Source organism: Rhinolophus hipposideros, assembly GCF_964194185.1.
Source record: "Rhinolophus hipposideros genome assembly, chromosome: 19".
NCBI classification, from domain to species: domain Eukaryota; kingdom Metazoa; phylum Chordata; class Mammalia; order Chiroptera; family Rhinolophidae; genus Rhinolophus; species Rhinolophus hipposideros.
In genome coordinates, this window is record NC_138065.1 from 53,764,092 (window position 1) to 53,790,242 (window position 26,151).

The window sequence follows — 26,151 nt, forward strand, 5'->3', positions numbered from 1 at the left end:
CAGAAATCGTCATTTAAATACTTTCATCGTGCGAGGTGGGCTCCCCCTTAACTGGCTGCAGGCACATCACACTTGACACGCTGCACTCTCATTGTAACCCTTGGTCTTACATGTCCCTACACAGTATGTGGAGCCAGGCGACACTCTGTCCCCCCACCCCGTGCCGCGCTGCCGCCCCCAGCACAGCAGTCACACAGGAGACCCTGTGTCCACACCCAGAGGACGCCCGCCACGCCCAGGGCCCCGGGCTCCCGACCTGATTGGAAGGTGATCTCACTGAACATCATCCAGGAGTCAGCGAAGTGGTACTGACACTTGATGGCACTGGCCATGCGGTGGTGGAGGGGCACAGTGACGAAGCGGGCACTGGGGTTGGCGTCGTCCAGCACCAGCGGGAAGGACACGGAGTTAGGCTCCCACTCGTTGGCCTCAGAGCGGAAGTAGCACTGCACCCCCTTAAAAATCTTCACCCCTTTGGCGAACATGTTGTTGCAGTGAACCTGGGAGGGTGTGGGAGTGAAGGGCCAGCGTTCAGCGGCTGGTACGCGGCCGCACACGAGTACACGACAGAAGAATCTGTCTTAGGGTGGTGGCACTCGGAGTGAAACCTCCCTCGCCCCACCACCAGCTGGGCTCTCAGCCTTCGGGTAACCGACTCGGTGGCTGCCCGAGACCCCACAGCGAAGGGCGGAGCCTGGCCGGACGCCTGGAATCCTGCTGCGGCCCGGCTCTCCGTCAGCTCCGTGTAGAGTTCAGACACTGCTCACCAGGGGCCTACTCCCTCATTCCTGTACCCAAGGTCACAGAGCCGGTTGTGACTGCCAGCGGTGAGAGTGGGCAGAGAGGACTCTGTGATCCAACCACAGTTACTGAGCTGGCACACCGTACGTGCCAGGAACACAGGTCAGTCACTACCTTGGAGGACCTTGAGGTCCAGTGAGACACGGGCACATAAATGATGGCAGACGGGCTGTTACACAGATAAGGGCTCTGGGAACAGAAGGCTGTGGAATCTTCTACCAGGATTTCTCTGTGCTGTGGGGGGGGGGGGAGGAAGCACTCCAGGGGGGCTCAGAACACACAGCCCCGCTCTCTCCATTGAGGGTCAGACTACCGGCAGGAGTGCCAGTCCCTGGGGAGTGGGCAGGGCCACCAGTGGCTCCCATGGGCCTGGCACTGCGGCCTTGGTGGGCCCCTCCCTCCATAAAAGTATATTAAAATTATATTTTACAACTGTGTCGTTAAAAAGATGAGAATAACTTTTGACCCTAAAGTTAACTTTATTTCTTCTGACAGTTAAAGGAGGTAAAACCTTTCCATGGGCCCTAAAGACTGCCCGCTGTGCCTAACAGACATGTCGACAAAAACACGGAGGGACCGTGGCCGCGCCCAACCCCCTCCGTTACCACAGACAAGTGAGCCTGGCGCTATGGAGCGACTGGGGAAGGACTGCAGGCGAGTGAGTAGCAGGGGATGTGTGTGACCCCGTCCTGACAGCCCCACCCCCGGCTCTTTCCAGAACCTTCTCTCTACGCCATGATTTTGGCTTCCTGGAGACGTCCCACCACCCTGAGCCCCTCTAACCTTCATGGTGGTGAAATTCCTGACTCGGTCGAATTCAAACAGAATCTCGATGTAACCGTTGGTGGCGCTCTCGTTCCTCCAGCCCACGTAGTCGTAGCCGGGCCACACGTGGTATTCGTGGGTCTGGGTGAAGTCATCCAGGCCAAACACCCCATCTGTCAACTGGCCCAGCCCTTCGGTCATGCTGCTCGGGCCGGGGCAGCAGAAGGAAAAGGGAGAGAGGGACCTGCAGTTAATGACACATCCGGGGAGGGCTTTCAGCTGCCTCTCCTCCCAGGTTGTGTAAAAGCTGATTATCTTGGAGGCCGAAGGATTATGAAACACCCAACACACTTTACAGCACTGACTCGTTTGTCCTGCACCCACGAAGCAAGCATCTCACTGAGACGAAGTTCACGAGGTATTTGATGCGTACCCCTTCACTAGCAAAGCTTTTCAACAGCAGCTCATCGTTTTCTAGGAAAAGGTGTCTGTCACGCATTGCACCCGTCCCTGCTCTTACACGCTGACATGAGCCTTTGCAAAATGACTCAACAACCCCAAACGTATTTGGTTAAGGAGTCCCCGCACGTGCGCATGTGCAAACGCACCACCAGCGGCACTCGCCCCGCCCGGCTGGCGTGGTCCCCGAGCGCCTGCTGTCATCCATCCTTCAGAGAGCGGGCCCCACAGCTGCGGCGTGCACCTGTACCTGCATCGCCAACACCCCCATTTGTTATCAAACTGAAGGGAAAGAAAAAATAGTCCCTGCCAAATTTATGCCTATTTACCTGGCACTTTAGTCAAATTTGTAGACTGCTGACTCGTGGAGGGAGGCGCGTGGACCACACAGGGCCCAGGCCCTGGCTTTGGCCGTTTTCTAGCCCCGCACCTTCCCCCTTCTGCGCGGAAGCCTGTCGGGAATGGCTGAGTGGGCCAGGAGCCGACTGCAGGATGGGACGTGCGTGCATTTATGTTCATGGGACTGTCTGAGGAACGTGAGGACTTCTGTTTATGAGGTGCCGCGTGAGAACCACCAGGTTCTCCACCACTTCCCTGTCTCGAGCTCCAGAAGGTCGGTCAGGAGTTTCCCAAAGGAAGACGATGGAGTGCCCACCCGCCAGCTGTGTGTGCGAGGTTACCGCCCCTCCAACAGCATGTCAGGTTTGTGAAGTACAGACACGGCGAAGAGTGACTACGCCAGCCTTCAAGATACATTTTGAAATACACTAGCTCATTGATAAACGTTTGGCAAATTATAAAGTTTGCCTGGCCTTTTCCACAGTGACCACAGTCTGGATCCCCCTTCCAAGGTTTTGCCAGCTGTTTCTTCTCTCTACAGGTCAGAAGGCTAGGAGGACATAAGTTTACTTGCAATAAATATATTTCCCATTGTCCCCAGAAAAGTAAAACCTCTTAAAAGTCGTATGAAAGCAACACAAATTAAAAGGAACACCTATTCAGTTTCTCCTTAAACAATGGCAAATCAGGTGGGGATGGGAGAAAGAAAGACATTTTCCCTGCTCACTCGTTTACTTTAGAACTGTGAGAATTCCTACAACAACCATATTCTACTTTTAGAAAATGTTTAATTTAAAAAGGAACTTCTGCTCTTCTGACTAGTTCCTGAGGTTCTGAATCGGTAGCGTGTCTCCCATCACTCAGCCACACGCCAGCAGGACATCTCGTCACGTCCGTTATTAAGTGGATGCTGATTGAGTCTAGACTTCTGGTGACGTTTGACCTTCCCTCTGGGGCTTCGTCTCTCCATCGGAATGGCTGTCGGTCCCCGAAACTCATCCCAAGCTAAATCCGTCCTCATCGCTTCCTAACCTGACTCGTGCACCTGGCTGCCCTCCTGTCAACTCCACTGTGCTTCCACCGCCCCCGAGAGCCCCTGGTGCACGGTAAACATTATGTATTTATCTGTTGAGTGAATAAATGGCATCCCCACTGTTTCGGTCACCTAGACTGTCATGTTTCATCAGGTGGCAAATGCCACCTACATGCATGCCCGTCCCCATCCCCGTCCTATGGTCCCCATTAGGGCACAGTCCTTAACCCTCCTCCTGGCCTGACGTTCAAGTTTCTCCAAAACGCGACACAGCTGCCTGGCGCTTCTCACTACGGCTTTGCCGCGGAAACACGCCCGAGCTGAGCAGAACTGCTGGTTTTTCCCTGAGACCTCCCAGCCGTGGTGTTTGCCTAAAGTGCCATGTCAGGGTTCCGTGCCTGTGAAATCTGTCCCCACCCTTTGGGGCCCACTCTGATGACATCCATTCCATCACGTCTTTTCTGTCCTCCAACCAGGTAACAACTCACACGTGCACAGCTCTTCAGAAATGCGTTTCTTTCCCATGCGCATCATGTAAGCCCCACAGCTAATGCAAGTAACCTGACTCCCAGCGCTCTGCTTGCCTCCTGCCGCTTTCTCTGTCCTCTGAACGCAGAGTGTGCTTACCATGCTCTGTGCGTGGTACTCACACGCCTGTGAGCTGGGCCACGACCCTTGCACATGGTACCAGTTGACTGGCAAAGATTTAATAAACTAAACTGGATTCAAGCGCTCTGTGATTTCCTCTGGGCCTTGAGCATATACCGGATGGGGTGCGGCTGAGTGAAACGATCCCAAGACAGCTGGGGGAGGAGCAGTGACTAAGTAGCAGAAAGGAATTGCCAGGAATAGGCGCCAGGCGTGACGAGTGGGGCAGCAGTTCTTCACGGGAGCCAGGGGACGGACTGGAACTGCAGAGTCCTCTTCCTGAGGTTCACCAACCCCCCCCCCCTCTCTCTCTCTCTTTCTCTCTCTCTCCTGGGCCTTGCCATGGTCTGACCTCTCTGCCAGGCTCAATCTTTGCAGACAAAGACAGAGCTAAGAGAGAGAAGCGTGTCCATGGCGGGCACAGGGAGAGTGGCAAGGTTGGAGCAAAGTGAGACAGGCGGGGACAGCTCTCCCGCCAGCAACCGCACTGGCTGCCCCGTCACCTACACTGGCCCTGCAGTCCCCTCTCCTGTCCTCGGAATCTGCGTCTGTGCTCCAAATACCATCTCAACCTAGAAGCCCGCTCGTCCCCCATGCGCCTCCTTCTCGTCACAATCTCTAAAGCATTTACATTTTTGGGGCTCACTCTTCCTGAATGTCTTGATCTCGGACATTTATTACACTCGTACTTCAACTCCTGTGGCCCTTTGTCTCCATAAGCGGGCTGCCATTTGTGTCAGACCCTATGTCCTGTTTTAAGGGTCTAAAGAGACCCACCATGAAATTCAGCCCGTGCTCTGTTTCTCCTGGGACAGCTCCATCGACCCAAACCATGCTCTGCGCTCCTGTAAAACAGACTGTATTTTATTCCTCTCAATTCTCTCTCGATGCTCAGATCTCAGTCAACACTAGCTGGTTGGTTGACGACAGTTGCCCCAAGCCCTCATAAGATATGGTCTCTTCTACTGGCCACTGGCCCATTCTGATGGCCAAAGCTCCACAGAACTTACCTGTAGCCAACAGCTCCATCGTAGACAGAATCATTCAGGTAAATGACGGAGCCCCCAGGGAGCACAAACTGCTGTCCGGCGGGAGCACTATACGACACCAGGCCATCTGCCCGAGGAAACAGGCTGGTCAGCGCCTTGCTCAGGCATGCCTGCTGCTCAGGCCCCCCACCCAGGAAGTGGCCCGAGGCTCCCAGAGTGTCCGCCAGGATTCACTCTGGGCCCACGGGAGCATGGCTGGGAGTGGGCCGAGGGACAGTCAGCGAGGGCCTGGCACCCCCCAGGCGTGGGCACCACGCCGCACGGGGAGGAAGCCTTGTCCTTTCTTAGGCTTCAGACCCCACGCTCGCTGTCGCCGCCTTCATTGCCCGTGGCCACATGCCCCCTGGAGACGCACCCAGCCAGACGCAGCCGTACAGCTCCACCCTCATGCACACGTTCATGGAGTGGTCAGTGACCGGAAGGAAGCGGACGAATCTAGCCACGATGGGCGGCTCCAGGTCCTTGAGGAAGATGTCATAGGGGTTACTGTTCCCGTCCAGCACCTGAGGAGGGAGAGGGAAAGAGTGGGCGATGCTACGGAGTTACGCTGACTCCCCTGCACCCCGAGTCACCCCGCGTGGTGGGGCCTCTCCACTCAGGGGGCAGAGCGTGTCTGAACGTACCGCTCGGCTTTCCCGCGGCCTCGGCGTTCCCCTCTGTCCACCCTGCCCGCCTGGGCCACACCGACAGGGCGGCCGGTCTGTGGGCACGGCCGCGGACAACCTGGTGCTCCCTGCTCACGGACATCCCGGCTTCCTACCTGCTTCCCGTGCCGGTTCCGCCAGGAGATCCAGCGCGTGCCATCCCGACTGTAGGTGATCTTGTACATGGGCGCGAACTCAATGCCGTGGCCTCCCGCGTGGCGGCCCTGGGTCCCCACCAGGGTGATGAAATGGAGCATGTGCAAGTCGATCTGCAGGAACTCCTTCAGGTCACCTGGCTCCACGGGGATCTTGGGACACCAGGCTCCGTCCCCTTCCTCCGAGTCCAGCCTTGACACAGGAGGGTTGGGGGACAGGGAGGAACCATGAAACCACAGCCCTGTCCTGGGGAGGGAGCGGGCTGAGATCCAGTCCACAGGGATTTCAGGGTCCACCCCCCATCTGGCTGCCACCACAGTACCCACTGGGGTCAGGCCCCTCTCCCTGGGGAGCCACGAATCCCAGAAAGACAATCCCTGCCAGGGAGCCTGAGGCCTCAGCTCCATGTAGCCTGACTGCCCATCCCAGTGGAGAGATCTCAGGGGAGGTCCCGTGCACTGACTCTTTCCCCCTCCACTCCCCACCGCATCACTTTGCCACCCCTCCCCGTCGGTCTCAGCACAGGAGGTGGGCACTCCCGCGTGGATATCAAGTAATAGGAGTGGGGAGGGAGGGATCATGAGACCCGCGTGTGGGTTATGTAACGCAGAGGAATTTGAACCAGAAGGATGGGCATGGCGGCCAGCAGAAAGCTGTGGAAACCCACACGGGGAGTGAGGGGGAAGCAGAGTGTGTCAGAGAAACAGTAAATAATCTGGTTTCATATTCTTCCCTCCAGGCTGAGCAACCAGTGAGCAGAGTTGTGAGCTCAGTATAAGATTTGTTTGGGGAACGTCTTACCACGTTCCTTGTCCTGCAGTGAGCCTTTGCTCACAGATGGTACCTACTCACTCCCATCCCCCCAACCACTGCTGTCATCCTTCACACACTGAGACAGAATTTATGGAGAAGGTTTAGCAGGTTTTCTTATGGGTGACTCCATTTTCACAGAAAGCAGTACTTTGCACCCAAAGGATTCGCTTCCAGGAGCAGGATTAGCCCTAACAGCAGAGTCCGTTCTGACAAAGGAGCTGATTGCTTTCCAGGACCCTGATGTCACAGCGCACTGTGGGAGCCCACCCCCCGGTCCGTGGAGAGCTGGCCCCTCTGTGAGCGTCCGTGACAGAGGGAAGAGCCTGCTGGCGGCCTCGCTGTGTCGGAGGCCCTCAGCTCGCACCTTTAGTGGTGACATCTCACAGACCCCCACGAGAAGGGGACTGGGCTCTAACTGCCAGTGTCCTAGCTAACGTTCACCACCCCACCCCCCAGCGTCCTGCAGCAGCTCCTGTGAAGGGAAAGCAGGCCCCCTGCACGTCCAAGAACCCGCGGCTGTGCTGTGGCCCTGGGCCTGTGGGCAGGAGGGGTGGCCAAGGCCTGAGCCCGCTCCCTGAGCGCAGACAGAGCAGGACAGGCCCTTGTGTGCCAGCCCCTGCCAAGCCCCCGCCAAGCACCCAGTCAGGGTCTGTGTCCAAGAAATCTGTCCCAGGCAGAACTCAGGCTGTCTTTGGGCATCCATCCTCACCTTCCATATTTGGCAGCTGTGGATTCTGACCACTGACTGGAAGCTGTGATGTCCTCATCTGGAATGTGGCCTCCTGACATGCCCAGAGGGTAGCGGCATATGTCTGGACCAAGAGAAGCCAAAGAGAGGAAATCCTTTATTTTTATTTCCAGAGAACCACAGGAAGAACGCAATTTATTACTGGACATGGAAAAGACGACTCAAATCTTCCTAAGTCCCTCTGTGGCCCAGCTTGGTCACCAGACCTCGCTCAGCCTCTTCTTCCTGGCCCCGCCTCCAAACTTATTACCACTCAACCGTCCCAGCGCTGACCCTCAGCCAAACCTACCTTTTGGTCCAAACTCTGCCAAGTACTGTAACATAACGCATGGAGCTGATTTTTCCTTCTGTTTGGTGATAACCCCATGGGCCGTCCCCATTCACTCACTGGCAGGTGTGCTGTTCTAACCAGTTTCCCAACAGCAGTGATTATCACCAGACCCTCCTTGTGATCCAGAACATTCTGATTTCATGAAATTATGGAGCAAAAACAACAGGCTGTGCTACAAAGGTGCTGAACATACAGCTTTGGCCCCATCGGCACCACGTTTCGGCCCCTGGCTATAAACAGTAACCTCCGGAAAGGTACCTCCACTCCCACCCAAGGCAGAGTAGTCAGGACCAAATTCACCCTCCTGGGTGAAACAACCAAAAAAAAATGGACAAAGCATATGAAAGATTGGGTTTCAATATAATGAATATCAGACAACAAAGGACAACGGGCCTTCAGAGAAGGGAAACAAAAAAGATGAGCCCGACACCTGCACCAGCTTCCTGCTGGGGTGTCCAGGCTGCAGCAGGATGAGTAGGGACTCAGGCAGAGGTGGGAACATTTCCTGAGTTGAGGAGACAAAGAGAAGAGTCTGGAAAGGGCAAGGGGATGAGATCTTTCAGGACACAGAGTTGCCAGATAAAATACAGGATTCCCACCTAAACTTAAATTTCAGATAAACAATAAATATTTTTTAGCATAATAATGTCCCATGCAATTAAAAAAACAGGCATGAAAGAAAGCAGAGAAATAGAACCTATAATGAAGAAAAAGATCAGTCAGTTGAAACTGATTCAGAGCTAACACAGAAGCCAGAATTGGAGAACATTAAAACAGTTATAACTGGAGCGCACGTGTTCAAAAATATAAGGACAGCCATAGACAACATAGGAAATATGTAGATCAAATTTCCAGAAATGAAACTTGAATGTGTGAGATAAAATAAAATACACTGGATGGGATTAAAGGCAGATTACACGCTGAAGGAAAGATTTGTGAACTTCAAGACAGCAACAGAAACTATCCAAAATGAAACAAGACAGAAAATCAATCAATCAACAAACAAAAAATAGAACATCAGTAAGATGTGGGATAATTTCAAACCTCCTAGTATATATGTAAACGGATTCCTTGAAGAAGAGGTGAGAGGAAGACAGAAAATTATTTGAACAAAATATGATGGAAATGTTTTCAAATTTGATGAAAATTTTAAATCCAAGAAGCTCTCTGACCTAAAGCACAAGAAACACGAAGAAAACTATACTACAGCATATCATAATTCGATTGCTTAAAATAGGTGACAAAGAGAAACAATTTAAAACCAGCCAGAGAAAAGGGACACGTTATGAAGAGAGGGCCAAGACTTCCCATTCAAAATGGTAATTACATAGTAAATAGATAAGGTGATGTTTCATGTGATTTATATCTCTTTAAGTAATAACTGACTATTTAAACAAAAATAACATATTGTGGGGTTTACAACATTTACAAAAGTAAAATGCATGACAACAGTAGCATAAAGGCTTAAAGGAGAAAAACGGAAGTTATCCTGCTGAAAGCTTCTGATCCTCTGTGAAGGGATGTAAGAACCCAAGATAGACTTTGTTTAGTTAAAGATGTACACTACAAACCCTGAGCAAGCAGTAAAATAATGTTTTTAAAAAGACATAACTAATGAGTCAAGAAGAGATAAAACAAATTCATTTAAAAAATCAATTAATTGAAAAGAAGGCATAAGAAAGGAAACAGAGAACATAGGATACACAGAAAATGAACACCAAGAATACAGATTTCAAATGAACCATATAAATACTCCCATTAAATACTCATATAAATGGTCTAAATCCCTAATTATTAGGTTGGTGCAAAAGTAATTGTGTTTTTTGCAATTTTTTTTTTAACCTTTTAAACCGCAATTACTTTTGCACCAACCTAACACAAAGTAGAGATTGTCATGTTGGATTTAAACAACTATATAGTTTAAAAGGTTAAACTATGTATTACCTACAAGAAATACACTTTAAATATAAAAACACAGATAAGTTACAACTGACAGGGTAGAAAAGGATATCCATGAAAACTTAATCAAAAGATGGAGTGGTTATATTAATACCAGACACAAAACATTTCAAGACAAGGATACGAATGGTATCTCATAATGGTAAAGAAGTTAAGAACACATGACAGTCCTAAATATTTATGCCCCAATACCAGAGCTTCACAACAAACGAAGCAAAAAATAAACTGATTATAAGGGAAAATGGAGAAATCTGCAATTATAATTGGTGATTTCAACTATACATCAACTAATGTCTTTCCAAAGAAAACATGCAGAGGAAAAAATGCTCAATGTCACTAGTCATCCGGGAAATGCAAATCAAAACCACAATGGGATATCAACTCGCAACTGTTAGAATGGCTGTTATTAAAAAAAAAAAAGAAAGACAAGAAATAACAAATATTAGCGAGGATGTGGAGAAAGCGAACCCTTATGCATTGTCGGTGGGAATGTAAAATGGTGCAGCCACTATGAGAAACAGTATGGAGGTGCCTCAAAACATTAAAAATAGAACTACCTTATGACCCAGCAATTCCACTTCTGGGTATTTATTCAAAGAAAAAAAAAACCCTAACTCAAAAAGATATGCACCCCGTGTTCACTGCAGCATTATTCGCAATAGCCAAGATATGGAAGCCACCTAAGTGCCCATCAACAGACGACTGGATAAAGAAGACGTGGGTCATGTATACAGCGGAGGATTACTCGCCATAGAAAAGAATGAAGTCCTACCATCTGCAACAACATAGATGGACCTAGAGGGTATTTACGCCAAGTGAAGTAAGTCAGACAGAGAAAGACCAATACCGTATGATCTCACATATGTGGGTTATCTAAAAATAAACAAACAAGTTCATAGATACAGAGAACAGGTTGGTGGTTGCTGAAGGCTGGGGTTGGGGGATGGGAGCAAGGGGTGGGGGCGGGGGTGAGAAGGCCCCAACTTCTAGTTATAAAATGAATGAGTCCTGGGGATGGAATGCGCAGCATGGAGCCTTACTACCATCCCTCATATTTGAAAGTCGCTAAGAGACTAGATCTTAAAAGTTCTCACCACAAGAAAAAAAATTTTTTTCTAACTACATATGGTGATGGATATTAGACTTATTGTGATGACCATTTCACAATAGATACAGAATCATTATGTTGCACACATGAAACTAACATACATGGCAATTATACCTCAGTGAAAAATACCCACTCTAGTGGAATGTCCAGCTGGAGCAATGAGGCAGGGAGAACGATAGCCAGCAGAGCAGCCCCCAGCACGCCCAGGGGCCTGGGGCAGAGCAGCAGGAAGAGGCCGAGCTGATCTTGGATGGCCTTTCCTCCTGGTGGGTCTTTGGCACCAGGACGAGCCTTGGCACAGGGTGCCCAGTGTGGCACTTAGCAGTGCCAGGGTGGTTTTCCTCCTGAATACGCCTATTTGGGTAAACTCCTTCTGTGGAAGGAATCCCAGCCAAGCCAAGGTGCAGCTGCCAAGTCCTGCGTGCCAGCCACCTCGCCCCCAACCCCCATCACCTGTCCTCAGAGCCATCAGTCTGACTGCAGACACCACTGCATGAAATACCAGGAAGCACGACAAGTCGGGATTAGCTGGGGACGCAGGACACGCTACGGGAACTGGGTAGTTTCCTGACGCCCCTACGCCCCACCAACCCCCTGGACAGACAGCCAACTCCCGCTTCCAGATTCCCAGAGTGGAAAAGTACCAGGCCGGCTGCCTCTGCCCGGCAGGCGCCTAGGACCAGCAGCTGCCACCAGCCCAGCTCCCCGAGAGCCGCGTTCACAGGACGCAGCCAAGGTGGAAAGCCTGAAAGCGCTGCTTATCCCATGCTGCTCACTGCCTGGCTGCCAGCTCCAGGCCACACTGTCAGCGAGGGTCCCACAGGCAGCTTCCAGGAGAACACGTGAGGCCCACGCATGGAGGGTGACACCTGAGCTCTCTGGGCACAGGGAAGACGAGGCTGAGTGAGAGGGGACCCATGACGGTCCCTGGTCTGGGAACACCCGCTCCTAAGACCTCGGGGCCACGAGGAGACACAGCCCTGCAGCGGCCCATGTTAAACATCAGAAACCATGTGGCCCGGAAAGCTGAGTGAGTTACTCAAGGACGTGCAGCTGACTCGTGTATTGGAATTCAGGTCTTGGCTCCCTTCTCCAATCCCAGCCACCATGATCCAGCTATTCCCAATCCAGAAAGGACAAGGGGGTCCAATTAAAGAAGCTGAAACTGGGAGCCGTACCCCCACAAGGCCCACCTTGCAGGCTGTCACCCTGGTTCCCTGCTCAGGGAGATCTCTGCGTAACGGGACCTGCTGGCCCAAGGAGGGTTATGGGGGTTCCCCCAGGTACAAAGACGCTGTGTGGCCAAAGCCTCTTTTGCCCAAGTTGAAATCCCCTTGGGAACTGCCCTGTAGAATTCCAGTTTTCCTACAAACCCCAAATACTCCGCAGAGACAATGACTGCAGAGCTGCAGAAAAGGGGTGTCAGGGCCCCGAGGGGGTGGAGGGCAGACAACATGCCCACAAAGTCCAGGCAGGCTCCCTCTAAAACCTTACGTCCTGTCTTCCAACATGGACGGAAGCTGGAGACAGCTGAGCAGCCGTGAAGGTTGGGGGCTGAGACGACGGGGTCACGTTTGGAACCACACAGCTCTGTGCTGAAGCGCTCCCAAATGGTGGGACCCCAGGACGGGTCACCAGAGCTCTCTGAACCCCACCTTCCTCATCTTCAGTAAGCAGGTTGTTGTACAGATTTAACATGGTGTCTACAGAGCTTAGCACCCGTCACAGGAGGTGATGGGCTGAGTCACTGACATCCAGGAAAGGGGGAGTTTGTTGGAAATGCTGCACTCGCTCACTCCTAAGCAGTCCTGAGGCTCCGTGGCTTTGGGAAGATTATCCAAGCTTTCAGCCTCTCGGTGCAGTGGTGACAGCTTGTTTACAGGGCTGCTCTAAGGCAATACGAGTTCACATACGTCAACTGTAATACTTAAGAGTAGCAGCAACATTAATAAAGTTCTGTCTTATTTCCTTTGTAGTTATTCTTACTCTGACCCATTCTACAAAGAAGATCGGAGTTGGCTTCCAAAGTTGTATATGAAAGAAAGAAAAAAAGAAAGGAAGGGAGAGAGGCAGGGAGGAAGGAAGGAAGGAAGGAAAGTGGGTTAAGGGGACAGAAAGTGGGGACGATAAGACAAGCTGGAGCTAAGGTTAAAATTGAAAGCATTCTGCCTTTGATTCTATTCGCTCTGCTAGCGATGGGCCTCAGGTTTGGCTGAGTCCCGCCCACCAAGTGAAAAGTAAAGTATGATCACTTAATGTGAGTTACCATGGCCACAAAGACCAGGGAACTTTTACTTCTGTTTGCAGGCGGGATGGAGGAGCTGGCAGAACTTCTGAGCCGTGTCCAGCCATTCGTCAGTTTGGGGCAGGGGCGATAGGCTGACTCCGGCTTTGCCCTGACAGAGGGTCCCTACAGGACAGAGTGTCCAGGCCAGGAAACGCGGACCCCCCTCTAGAGACAGCACTTCTCTCTCAGCACGTTTGCTAGCCGTCGGTTGTGTAGATGGGCAACAGAAACACCTGAGGAGAAGCCCAGTGAAAACTGAGCTGAGTGTTTGAATCGGACAAGACCGAGAGTCAGGACCCACTGGGGAGGGAGGCCCCAGAGCACACAGGGTTTCCAAAAAGCACTGAGTGACCAAGAACCCAAGCTCACTCCCTACCAAGAACCCAGACTGAAGACATTCTCCTCGGCCAGGTAAAGGCAGGAGCGACTGCTGTAGCTGTCGGCCAGTCTGGATTTGGGCCACTTCAGAAAGTCGAAAATCCAAACACATGTTTTTAAAAAAAGACCAACTAGCCTCCCAGGTAAGTGAGCCAAGCAGTTCCATCTACAGACAGGCATTTTAGTGGCTTAAATAAGGGGAAATGTGCTTAAATTTATCCAAATGTGTGTAAATTCTTACTCTCAGGATTTCAAAGGGGCAATGCAGATTCATTCCCATCAGAGAAATCAGGGGTGAATTTCAGTTTGTCAGGAAACACAGCCAGAAACCAGACCTACATGGTGCTCTAGCTGTCACGAGTAGGCCGCTGTCACCGTCACTGCCACAGCAGCGGCCTGGACGTCTCCATCACCGAACAAGCTCCTCGGGAGTAAAAGCTCTAAAAGCCCTAAGTCTGGTCTAACCACCGGCAGCCAGCAGACCCGTTAGCACCACAGCTCCCAGGTGGGCGCTTCCCACAGGCCGGTGCCCCTGCGGGCGGAGCATTTCTCGGGCAACAACGCTTGCGCCTAGCGATACACCTCCCGGCAGACCTCACGCCCGGATCGCAGGTCAGCACCCACATGCTGATCTGAACTCCTCTCCTGGGATGCCAAGAGTCAGGTTTACGCGAATTGGGGAAATAAGCCCATTTTCCATATTTATTACCACGCTGCTGCTGGAGGGGGGTGGGGGAAGGCAATGCAGGAAGGGACACAGAGTCCGCTGTGCGGCCACTGTCGGAGGCCAGGGGGGGCATGCTGGTGCCCCCCACCTGCCTTCATCCTCCTTCTGGTTCTCTCCCTCTGCACCTGGATCCCCAATATGTAAAGAGATGCCATTCTTAGGGGTTCCTTCTCAGCTTCCTACCATCTTGGTGAAATCATGTCCCCCATGGCCTAATTCTGTCCCTTTTTCACAGAAAATACAGGGGAGCAGGAGCTCCTGAACCCTTGCGCCCGCCTTCTGCTTTCTCATCCACCACTTGCCGATTGCCTAGTGAGCCGAGCACAGCAACAGGTGTTGCGATGAGTGCCCAAGAGGTCACCACAGCATAGGAAGCCACGGACAAGGTCACAGCAGGACACAAAGGTCATGTGCTTTTAACAGCCCTCACCTCCTACTAACCCCCGAAAACCTCACTGTTTTAAATGTCATAACTTTGACCTGACTGTGTAGGCGTCCAAACCACAGAAACTTCTGGGAGGCCTATCTTACCACATCCATGCTTCTCAGAGGTCTGCTGGCTGAGACCAAGAGCTAAGTCAACAATCATACGATTCTCCCCAGAAAAAGACTCGGCTGTGGATCTGCTCGGCCTGTCCCCTTGCAGTCAGGATGGCCAGAGTCCAAGGTTGTTAGAAGCCCTCAGTCCCCAAAGGTAATTCGAGTCTCTCTTGGAGACCACAAGGGACCACAATGGTCACGAATGAACTCTTTTTCTCTTTCCTCTTCCATCCTCTGCTTGACAGAAACCATTGTTTTACGGTGTTTGGGTTATTTTAACTTTCTTCTCCTCCAAAAATAAGAAATCCAAACCCTCGATATTTGCATATAACTTTCCAAAGCCCACTGACTTTCATTGTCTCAGCTGGTCCCCCTACAGTAACCCCGTGGAGTGCAGATTTATTCTCCCCATTTTATAAGTGAGCAAAGTGAGGTGCAGAGATTTACCTCAAGTCACAAAGCCCATTGCGACAGAGCGGGAGCTAGATATCTGACATGTGGTCACCGTACCACCTGTCGTCACATGCTGCTGGCAGCACACGCTCTCCACACTGCGTGTAGTCAGGCCTTGGGGTCGGGAGGAACCCAGTTGGGGAATATTCTGAACAGAGTCCTAGGGAGCTTTATTGCCTGTCTACTAATCTGCCTGTCCTGGCCCCAGATTTGTTGAAATATGACAGCAAAAGGAACCTGGATCCTGGCGATATGGTACAAAATCAATACACAAGAACTATTGATTTCTCTACACTGACAATGAACTATCAGAAAGAGAAATAAAGAAAACAATCCCGTTTACAATTGCAAAAAAGAATTAAACTATCCAGAAATAAATTTAACCAAGGAAGTAAAAGACCTGTATATTGAAAACTACAAGACATTGATGAAAGAAATTAAAGACACAAATAAATGGGAAGACATTCCGTGTTCATTGACTAGGAGAATCAATATTGTTTAAATGTGCAGCTACCCAAAGCCATTTACAGATTCAGTACAATCCCTGACAGAAATTCAATGGCATTTTTCAAGAAATAGAGCAAAAAATCCTAAAATTTGTTTGGAACCGCAAAAAAACAAAACAAAAAACACCCCAAATAGCCACAGCAATCTTGAGAAAGAAGAACAAAGCTGGAGGCACCGTGCTCCCTGGTTTCAAATCACATTACGAATCTGTAGGCATCTAAACAGTGTGGCATCCGCATAAAATAGACACAAATCAGTGGAGCAGAATTGAGAGCCCAGAAACACACACACACACACACATGGCCAATTAATTCACCATAAAGGAGCAAGAATTTACAATGAGGAGAGGGCAGTCACTTCAATAAATGGTGCTGGTAAAAGTGGATAGGTTAATGCGAGAGAACGCATCTCGACTCCTGTCTTATACCAACCACCAAAATGAACTCAGAACGGATGAAAGACCTGAAGATAAGAGCTAACCATAAAACTGGAAGAAAACAGGCAGTAAGTGCCTTGACGTCAATCTTGGTGATGATTTTCTGGATCTGACACCAAAAGAAAAGGCAACAAAATCAGAAATCGACAAGTGGGGCCACATCAAACAAATCTCTGCCCAGCAAAGGAAAGCATCAAAAAATGGAAAGGCAGCCTGCAGAAAGGGAGATGTGTGCAAACCATCTATCTGATAAGGGGCTAACATCCAAAATATCTGAAGAACCCGTACAGCTCAATAGCAAAAAAACCAACAAGTGATTTAAAAATGGGCCAGGAATCTGAACGGACATTTCTCCAAAGAGGACACGCAGCGGGCCAGCAGGTACAAGGAGAGGTCCTCACCTCACTAGTCGTCAGGGAAACAGAAAGCCAACCCACAGTGAGATGTCACCGCACACCTGTCAGAGGGCTATTATCAAAAAGACAAGAGATGACAAGTGCTGGCGAGGGTGTGGAGAAAGGGAGCCCTTGTGCACTGCTGGTGGGGATGTAAGATGGTGCAGCCACTACGGAAAACACTACGGAGGAGCCTCAAAACATTAACTACAGAACTACCTCCTGACCCAGCAATTCCACTCCTGGGTATTTATCCAAAGAAAATGAAAACCCTAATTTAAAAAGATACACGCACCCCCACGTTCACTGCTGTGTTATTCACAACAGTCATGACACGGAAGCAACCTAAGTGTCCGCTGACGGATGAATGAATAAAGAAGGGATACATTTGTACAATGGAGTATTACTTGGCCATAAAAAAGAATGAAATCTTCCCATTTGCAACAACATGGACGATCTTACGGGACATTATGCTGAGTGTGAAAAGTCAGAGAAAGACGAATACCATACGCTCTCACTCATATTGGAATCTGGAAAAAAAAGAAAAACAAACGTGTAGATACAGAGAACAGACTTATGGGTGCTGGAGGTGGGAGTTGAGGGATGGGAGAAATGGCTGAAGGGGTATACATTTGTTAAAAATTTCAAACTAAAATAAAGAATCTAAAAAAAAAAAAAGAAAACCCGGAACCTGCATGCTGAGGGGCAGGACATGCCTAGTGTTTTGCTGTCAACAGGGTGAAAACGAAGTTTTGACCACAGAGCACTAGTCACGTACTGAGGACCCTAAATTATGTGGTTCCTGGTGTTGGTGCCATGCTAAGGCCCCCTTTGCCTGTGACCTCACTGACAAGCACCCTGTACTTTTGTTTTCCTATTTGCGCCTCTGTGACTTTTCATAAGCTCAGGGTTCTCCTTCCCCCTCTCCCCTGACCCTCCTCCCCAGCTCCCTGTCCTGCCTTCAGCATCGCCACAAGCGCGACACTGGGACTTGACCTCGTGACCCCAGGAGGCAGCCGAGTGCACAGAGATGCTCCCACCTGCTCTGTCCCTTAGCTGCGTCTGTGACCTTCGTGGAGTCACCTGATGTTTTGGGGCCTCAGTATCTCCTCTGTGAAGCAGGAATAAGATGCCATAAGATCAGTCTGAAGATTAAATGTGCTGACACCTCTCGAATGGCCCAGGAATGCATGAAGGGCTCCATGAGTGTTAGCTGGTGCTGTTCCTTGAACTGTGTGGTCTCCTCTTCCCTATTTGGCACAACCAAGGAGCTTAGGGGTCACAGGAGTTTCTGTTGTCCCCAGAGAGAGATCCTTTTACTGGCAGGAAGGACACCAGAGGCCACCCTCTGAACAGACTCGACAAACAAACACATAAGCAAGAAAGAGCCAACCTGGGCAGCATCTAGCATTGCTCACGTAAGAGAAATTCAACCAGGAGGTCTCTCCCAGCCTTTTACCTCCCTGCACAGGCCATACCAATGGCACACACACTCACACACGTGCACACATGCATGCACACAAACACACGTACCTACACAGACTCATACACAGCACACATGTGCACATTCATGCACACACATACACTCACGTGTGCACACATGCGCAGATACTCATACACACTCACCTGTGCGTGCGCACACACATTCACGCACACACGTGCACACACATTCACACACACATGCGTGCACACACTCACACACGTGCCCTGATGCACGTTCATTAACGGCTGAGCCACATAAACCTTCTCATCACATCTCTGGGAACAGGAATGGTGAGAACCCAGGGAAAGAAAATTGACTTTCCAGTTTGGAGGTGTGTGTAGGTGTGGTGACATGTGCCAGCTTTGGTGGGACACGGGGTGGGGAGGGGCCTGGAGCGTCTCCAGGGCTGCAGCTTTTGTGTGAGCGTGACTGGGTCCCGAGGGCTTCTGGCCCCAGCCTGCGTGCTGAGTGCTCAGGGGGCCACACCCGGCTGTCAATGATCTGTGATCCGATCATCACTCTGCTCCTCAGCGCCAGGCTGCCCCTCAAACCCCAGTGAGCTGTCCCCGCCCAGACATGGACACTGGAAGTCACAGAAAGGAAACTGTGAGGCTCTGTGTGATTGGCAGAGAGGTTGCTTCCTCAAACCGCTCCCTGAGTTGGGACGACAGGCCCCCTGGGTCCCTGCTTTCCCCTCAGCCTAGACGTGTGGTCACAGAAATAGCAGTCCCCCTGTGGCACCGGTTTCTTTATGTGTAAAATGGGGGCGAGGGCCTTCCTTAGACATCGCTAAGGCCCCATACATGAATGGGCTGGATGCCTAGACCCTGAGAGCTCACGGGGACGGAGGATCGATGCTGGAACGAATGACCCACACTGATGAGCCCGAAACAAGCCTGCAGGCTGTCGGAGAACAACTCCTCTCCGGATCCCACACCCGAACGTCGCTGTCCCTCCTTTCATAGGGGAGCATTCTAGACACTGAAGGACCTCCCCCCACCGCAGGCCTCTGAACTACTAGCAAGCTGCCTGCTTCCTGGGGGGAGTGGGAGGGAGAGAATGGAAACGGGTAACCGAGCGCTGCCCGGCTCTGTACTGCGGGTAAACGGCTGGACGGCTGCGGGGTACGAGTGCTCCCCCCTTCCCAGCACAAGCAGTTGCCACAGGCCAGGTCAGCAGGGAGGTGCCAGCTACCCGCGCTGGTCACACATGTCACTCACCTCGTGGTGGGCACGTGCTCAGAGCCCTGGGCTAGGTGACCGGGGTCATCAGGCTGCCTCTACACTTCCTTCTACCCAGAAACCCACAAGGCTTCTGGCCTTCCAAATTTTGAACAACTGGCTCTATATTTGTTTTTAACCCAGTTCTTCTGACTTCAGTCCAACATCCCATCTGTTTGTACCATGTGGCCAAACTGTGAGGAAAACTAACTGGCCGAGAATTTACTCTGTTACCTTCAAATCTTACAGAAGACACCAATACAAACTCCTGAAAAGTCACCCTTAAATCAACATGCACTGATTACACACCCGCTGTAATCCACATGCACTATCACAGGCCTACTGTGTGCTCAGCAGTGCGCGAGCCCTACGACTGCACGAGCCCCCAGATCTGTGACCGGACTCACTAATGGCAACTCCCCACTGCTTGTCTTTAGCTTAACTTGGTAAAATGTAAGAAATGGTAAAGAGAAGCAATATTCCTTCAACAAACCTCAACCGTCCAGTGTTCCTACAAATATCAGTGCAGGTCAAGGTCCGTGTTTCTTTTTCGCTGGCAGAACGAGCCGTTAGAAACAGTTGCCGCTCTGAATGGGGCGACAGGAGAAAGTTGCTCGCTCTCTTCGAACAGCCCGTCTCGGGCCCCGGGCTCCACCCACAGCGCTCTCTAACACAGAGGCCAGCTGTTTCGGGGCAGTCACGTAAATGTCCTCATGTCACACCGCTCTGCATGAGTGCGCCAAGCACCCAGCCCCTACCGTCCCAAACGCACTCACAGGGACTGTCCCTTGAGACCAGAGCGGGACAATCCTCAGTGTAGTAGGTAGGACGTAACCAGACTTCACTGAGTAAGAGGAGAGCAGAGGGCAACTCAGACAGTGTGCCACGCTCAGGTGGAGCTGTTACGGGACAGTAAGGGCACTGGGTTTATTAAACCTCAAAGTAAGATGGTACAACAGTGAGAACAACCGCCAGCCGCATGCAACACGGTGGCCATCATAAACTAAACCTTGCACGGAAGAAGCCAGACATAAAGGAGGGCTTACTCATATTTACATGATGTAGAAAACCAGCCAGCGCTCTCTGTGTTGTTAGAGAGCCGGGCACGGCTACCCGTGGGGTGAGCGTGGGGGTGGCTCTGCCAGCTGGGTGAGTTGTTTCTCAGGCTGCATGCGCTCAGTTTGTAAGATTCATCCAACGGAGCACGTACGCTCTTGTGTTTTCCTGTATTTATACTGGCGGCAAAATGGAAGACGTTTCCTTTCCCCGTGTAACTCTTCGTGCCCTCCCACTCTGCCTCTGGGCTGGGCCAGGTGATAGATCTCAGCGAACGTGACTCAAGCACTGGCTTGTAACAGGCGCGTTTCTGTGCGTGCCCTCTCGCCTGTCAATTCCGACTAACGCACACCCATGCTGACCTGTGGGAGGGGCGCACGGTCATGCTGCCCGCCCTCAGAACCAAGGCCATCCCTGTGGAGCCGGTACCAGCTGCCGTGTGGGTGAGCCGAGGGGAGACCAGGACAGCCCAGACCGTGTCCGTCTTTGCACAGGTTGTCAAGCAGCCTTATTATGGAAATAGATAAGTGGTAGAACTGTATACGTCAATGTGAAGCTAAAAAATATCTGTCATGAAAAACATGGGGAGACTAAAACATTCCTCCCAACATATTCCTTTTGGAGCGTGGCTGCACCCTATAGGAAAGAGAGCTTCCCTGAGACCCCACAAGACCGGGATCCCCAGAGCCCAACACGACACAAGGTAACATACAGGCCTGAGCCAGCCAGAAACACCAGAAAGCCACGTGCAGGCATTCTCCAAGGCATCTGAAACCCCTCTCCTCCTGTTTCAGAAGGGGCGGAAGCGAATGGCTGCTTCGCCCACCCCCGTTTTTAAAAAGCATCCTCACCCTCCACCTACTTGAGACCAGATGCCATTTTCCAAGAATCAGTATGTTATATGGAGAGAATACTTGTTTCTGTTCCTGCTACAGCATGTTTCCCCAGGGAGATGAAAGGGAAGGAAAAGATGACCACTGGGCCCCCTGGCAGGGTGTTTCCTAGGAGCCCTGAAGGCCTCAACCTCGGCTAGTTTTGACCTCGCTGGCCTTGACTTCCAATGGCCTTGACCTCCAATGGCCTTGACCTCGGCTGGCTTTGACCTCCAATGGCCTTGACCTCCAATGGCCTTGACCTCCAATGGCCTTGACCTCCAATGGCCTTGACCTCCAATGGCCTGTGTGTGTGGCTGAGCGGCGCCATGTTACCTGGGTTAACCTGAGCGTATGCCGGACTGAAGGCAGGCAGCAGCAGGCGCAGCAGCAGGGCCACTCCGGGGAGCAGGAGCATGTCAGCAGGTGCGTCAGACCTGGAGCCTGCAGCCACCGCAAGGGCGAGAAACAAGAGAAGGAAAGCAGGTCAGTGAGGCCAACACTTGTGGCGCGAGGCACCGTTGCCGTCTGTTGTCACAGTGCTTGAGCCCACACTTAGGACTTGAGTCACAGACTTTGAGGGCTGACGGGACACTCAGCAGTCACGTGACATGAGAAAGTTCAAACTGAGAGCACACACGCACGGGCTTCTCATGAGCAAAAGTCTAGGCAGGTGACAAAGTTTTACTGAGATTCATACTCACCCAAACTGTGAACAGTGACACAGAAAAACTCCCATTCACAGTGTTTTCATAGTTTTGGTATTGATTACAACATGAAACCAAGAAAAACATTCAATGACGTGAATGTGTCGGCCTCTCAGAAGGTGGGCGGTGCGTGTTTACCCTGAGGTACGAGCCAGGAGTGGCGCCTGGGACTCTGTGTCTCTGAGTTCCCCACAGAGTCCTACGCGGTGATGGATCAGAACTGAGACATCAGTCTGAACTCGCATTAGCGTCCTGGAGACACAAGGGGCTGCACTGGGAATGTTTACAGCTATGTGTACACCCACGGGTGGACCAGCACACGTCTCCTCGCCGCGTCACCTGGGGGCCAGAAGCAGTGACACCTCGTAGCAGCGAGCACACCTGGTACCCAGACCTTGGTCACCATCTCCGATACAAGGAACCGGGCTCCTTGGAGAAATGGCTGCTTCTGGGACCAGGGCAGGAAACGCACAGGATGAGCCTGGAGAATCTTTTCGTGCCAGAAATTGGGGAAGTATATATACAAAAAATGATGGGGGTGCGTCAAAAGGACATGGGAGCCAACTGACAGAGTCCCAGTGGCCAAAGTGGAACAATTTAAGAGAAAACAAAACAAAACAAAACAAGAAAAACAAGGTAGTATTGGGTTATAGCCCAAGGTGTAAAACAAATATCTACAAGTCCATGTTAATATAAATAAGTGACTGAACAAACAAATGGGGAGAAGTGACAAGTTCCCTGTGCAGAACAAGTCTAATAATTTGTGTAGACACTGCTCCCCAAGAGCTGGGACATTCCCCCCACCCCTGAAGTATGACGGCCACACAGACCCTTTCTTCCAAAGCGCACAGCCTGCAAATGGAGAAAATAACTTTCGGTGCAGGAACCGACACACGCCAACGCAGCCAGGTGCCAAGGTCGATGTGAGCTTTGGCCAAGTCCTACCACAGTGTGGCTGTGATGACAATGGCACTTAGCGCCTGTGGTCTCCGTCCCCAGAACCCATGCCCCAGTCTCATCAGGAGAAAAACATCACACATCCCAACTGAGGGACCGTCTACAAGATGCCTAATGAGTCATCTCGGAACTGCTGAGGTCTCCAAAGACAAGCAAGTCTGGGAAAGTGTCACCGCGAAGGGAGCCTGAGGAGATGTGACCACTACGTGCCACCCTGGATGGGTCCTGGGACAGAAGGAGGACAGTCGGTGAAGACCGGGGAAACCAGAATCAAGTATGGGCGTTGGTTACTAACAACTGTCAGTACTGGTCCTTTGTGACAAGCGTACGGACTAATAAATGCGAGATGGCAGCGAGGGGGCGCTGAGCGTGGCGTAAACAGCAATTCTAGGTTCTAGTTTTTGCAATGACTCTCTAAATAGCAAACTGTTTTAGAATGAAAAGTTTACTCAAAAAAAAAGGAGTTTCTTCTAAGAAACACAAATAATCAACCAAACATTGGCTCTGCGGTTACAAATAATACGCAGCACAAAATTCTAAGCAGAGACGAAATCCCTTTGGGCTGGGGTGGTCAGAGAAGGCTTCGTGGAGAAACCAGTACATGGTCAGGTGCTTCCAGGATGGGGAAGGTTCCAGTGGCAGCAGGGGGATGGAGGCAGTCATAGGATGGCATCGCTAAGACACCTCTTTGAGGCAACGGAAGCTTCCTGTGACGTTTTCTACGGAGCAGAACTCTGACCCACCCAAAGTGGTAAAAATAAAATCATATATTCATAAAATTCATATAAAATCATATACCATCAAATCAGATGTTTCTGCCTGAAAAGGGTGGAGACAACACTAGCAAACACAAAAGACGGTGGTGGGGCCAGGCTGGCGCTGCACAGACCACACGCGGTGAGCAGCGTGGTTTCGCGGTGCTGGTCGGGATGCGGTAGAACGTGTGCCTCACCGGGCGCAGTCACGGCGGCAGCAGGCACCCTCTGTGCCCATGAATGAGCCGCAGACAACACACCGGGAGAGGAGCACACAGGCCCATGGAGACTGGCCTGGGCTGTGGTCCAGCCCATGACCGCCGTCCAGGACGCCCGTCCACACAGGGCCCAGCTCCCACGCAGCCTTCGGGCAGCCGCCTCGGCTCACACCCTCCCAGGGGCCCCGCAATTCCCTCTCATGGCCCCTTCCTCGGGGCTCCTGGCCCGAACTTTCTCCTCTCCACAGCGTTCCCAGCAGATCTTTCTACAAGGAAAGTCTATACCGCGTTCCCTTCCCCCAAACAACCGTGCATTTGCCTGGATGAGACACTCCGTACACGGCTGTAAAACTATCCAAGTCCTCACTCACTCCAGAACGGCTCGTTCTGTGCTCCCAGGGAGTCCTTTATATCCGGTACAAAGAAGACGCTCAGCAATGGCTTTTCCCTGACAAAGCGCAACTCACTAGGTCTCAGCAACTGCTGCCTGGATTTCCTTTCACAAACTGGTACTGGTTTCAGCTGTGAACCTCCAAAACCAGTGGTTACTTCTACTTCATCTGCTTAAAATGAGGGTGGGCAGCAGCTCACAGACCCAGAGCCCTCTGACTGCACTGGGCATATCTAACATGTGCCAGGACTGTCTCATGGAACATTTACAGGAACTCGACGAGGCTGGGTTTTAACAGTATGGGAAGTGAGCCGGAGCAGGTTAGATAGATAGAGAGAGAGAGAGAGAGAGAGAGAGAGAGAGAGAGAGAGAGGATAGATAGATAGATAGATAGATAGATAGACAGACGATAGATAAATATAGATATTGAGATGACAGAGATTTGGACAAAGAAACCCTTACCAAGTGGAGCTGTGACAGCTAACTGCATCGACGCAGAGAAACAGCAGCAGCACCCCCCACTCTGTGATCATGTGGAAAGCAGGTGGACCCGGCCGTCCTCGGGACCTCTGCCCTAACAAAATGGAAAGTTCCAGCACCTCCATCCCTCCCAAACCCCTCTGGAGTGAGCAGAACTTATAGATAGGAGACTCTCTTTTCCCTCATGTCTGAATATTAGCAAAAACCCTCTTTTTACTGAAGTAGAACTAGAGGAAATGCCTGAACTTGCCAAACTCGTAACTGAAAAGTTTGTCCATGTTACGGAGCTCTGCACACGCCTGCCGTGCTGGGCCGTGAGTGGCCAGTGTCCATGAGCACACTTAGGGCGACCCTCCCTATGCAAAGGTGTGCTATCTGCTCACCAAGTCCTGCAATGACGGGGGGAAGCAGCGCCAGCACCCCCACTCTGATTACATGGGAAGCAGGAGAGTCACTCAGTGACTCTCCACATGACAGAATAACTCTTCACTTTACGAAAGGGCCCAGGGCTGGTTCCTTGGAGTAGCAAAGCCTTCCAGTGCATTCAAAGCCTGGCTCGATGCACCCAAACCCAGTGTATTCTCAGCTTTTCGGGAATAAGCTGGTGTACAAAGCGGGACACATCTGACTGCGCAGGTGGTCATCTCCCCAGACAGTCCATCTTCCCAGACCCAAAAGCAAGAGGCAGAGTGAGGTGGAGACGAAAAGTCACAGGTTTCCCACAGGGATGCTCACGCTGAGCCTGTGATGGAACTGAGAGGAAGTGCCTGCCCTCCTGAAAGTCAGCGATGGTCTCAGCCCCTGCACCTGCAGGAAGCCGCAGGAGGACGCGGAGAAGGGACGGGTCCAGTAGAGCAGCGACAGGCGGTGTGGCTGCCGGTGCCTGTGTGCTGGCCGGGCCGCAGTGGGCACAGGGGGCCCTGCCTGCCTCAGGGCGCTGGGCTCACTCAGGGCGCTCACGGTGAGAGGCCCTTCCTACTGACTCACGTTCATTTCAGAGTCCACAACCGGAAGTGCCATCTCCGGCGGACTTGTACTCAGCAAACAAGTGTGCAGAAACAAGCCTGGTTTGGGCAGGAGATGGGCCCCCAAACATACGTGCGCGCACACACACATACACACACTGAGTCTTTCTCTGCTAGCTGAGTGGTCCAGCGGAAACGGCATCCGACCAGCTGCTCCACGCATGGTGCAAGCTTGGAGATCCCTGATCGCCCGAGGTCCTCCTCCCCTGGAAGGGGTCTGCCAAGGGCACGCCCCCTCCGCCCTGGACCACAGCAGCGGCAGTGCTCACGAATAACATCAACACCCAAGACCGGAAGGGCTGCAGCTACTGAGTGGAAAACAGAACTCACGAGGTTGAATAGCCAGGAGGCAGACAATCTGCACACAGAGCAGCTTCAGAGACTCCAGAGTGACAGACAGGTGACGGTGGA

General features: G+C 51.6%; 1 protein-coding gene across 6 annotated transcripts in view; it reads right to left on the reverse strand.

Annotated features, from left to right (window-relative positions):
• Positions 1-26,151, reverse strand: part of DDR2 (discoidin domain receptor tyrosine kinase 2) — a 72,474-nt gene that overhangs the window by 18,404 nt on the left and 27,919 nt on the right. For 4 of the 6 annotated variants that reach the window (XM_081027030.1, XM_081027032.1, XM_081027031.1 and 1 more), the window contains exons 3-9: positions 21,544-21,651; positions 7,417-7,519; positions 5,855-6,086; positions 5,450-5,597; positions 5,056-5,161; positions 1,585-1,768; positions 257-500 (exon numbers count right to left, since the gene is read on the reverse strand). In XM_081027030.1, coding sequence (XP_080883156.1) covers positions 257-500; positions 1,585-1,768; positions 5,056-5,161; positions 5,450-5,597; positions 5,855-6,086; positions 7,417-7,519; positions 21,544-21,625 — 1,099 coding nt within the window. In that variant the 5' untranslated portion in view covers positions 21,626-21,651. Of the gene's footprint in view, positions 1-256; positions 501-1,584; positions 1,769-5,055; positions 5,162-5,449; positions 5,598-5,854; positions 6,087-7,416; positions 7,520-16,983; positions 17,107-19,772; positions 19,919-21,543; positions 21,652-26,151 lie in introns of those variants that run through there. The other 2 variants (XM_081027034.1, XM_081027035.1) reach the window with 2 other exon arrangements.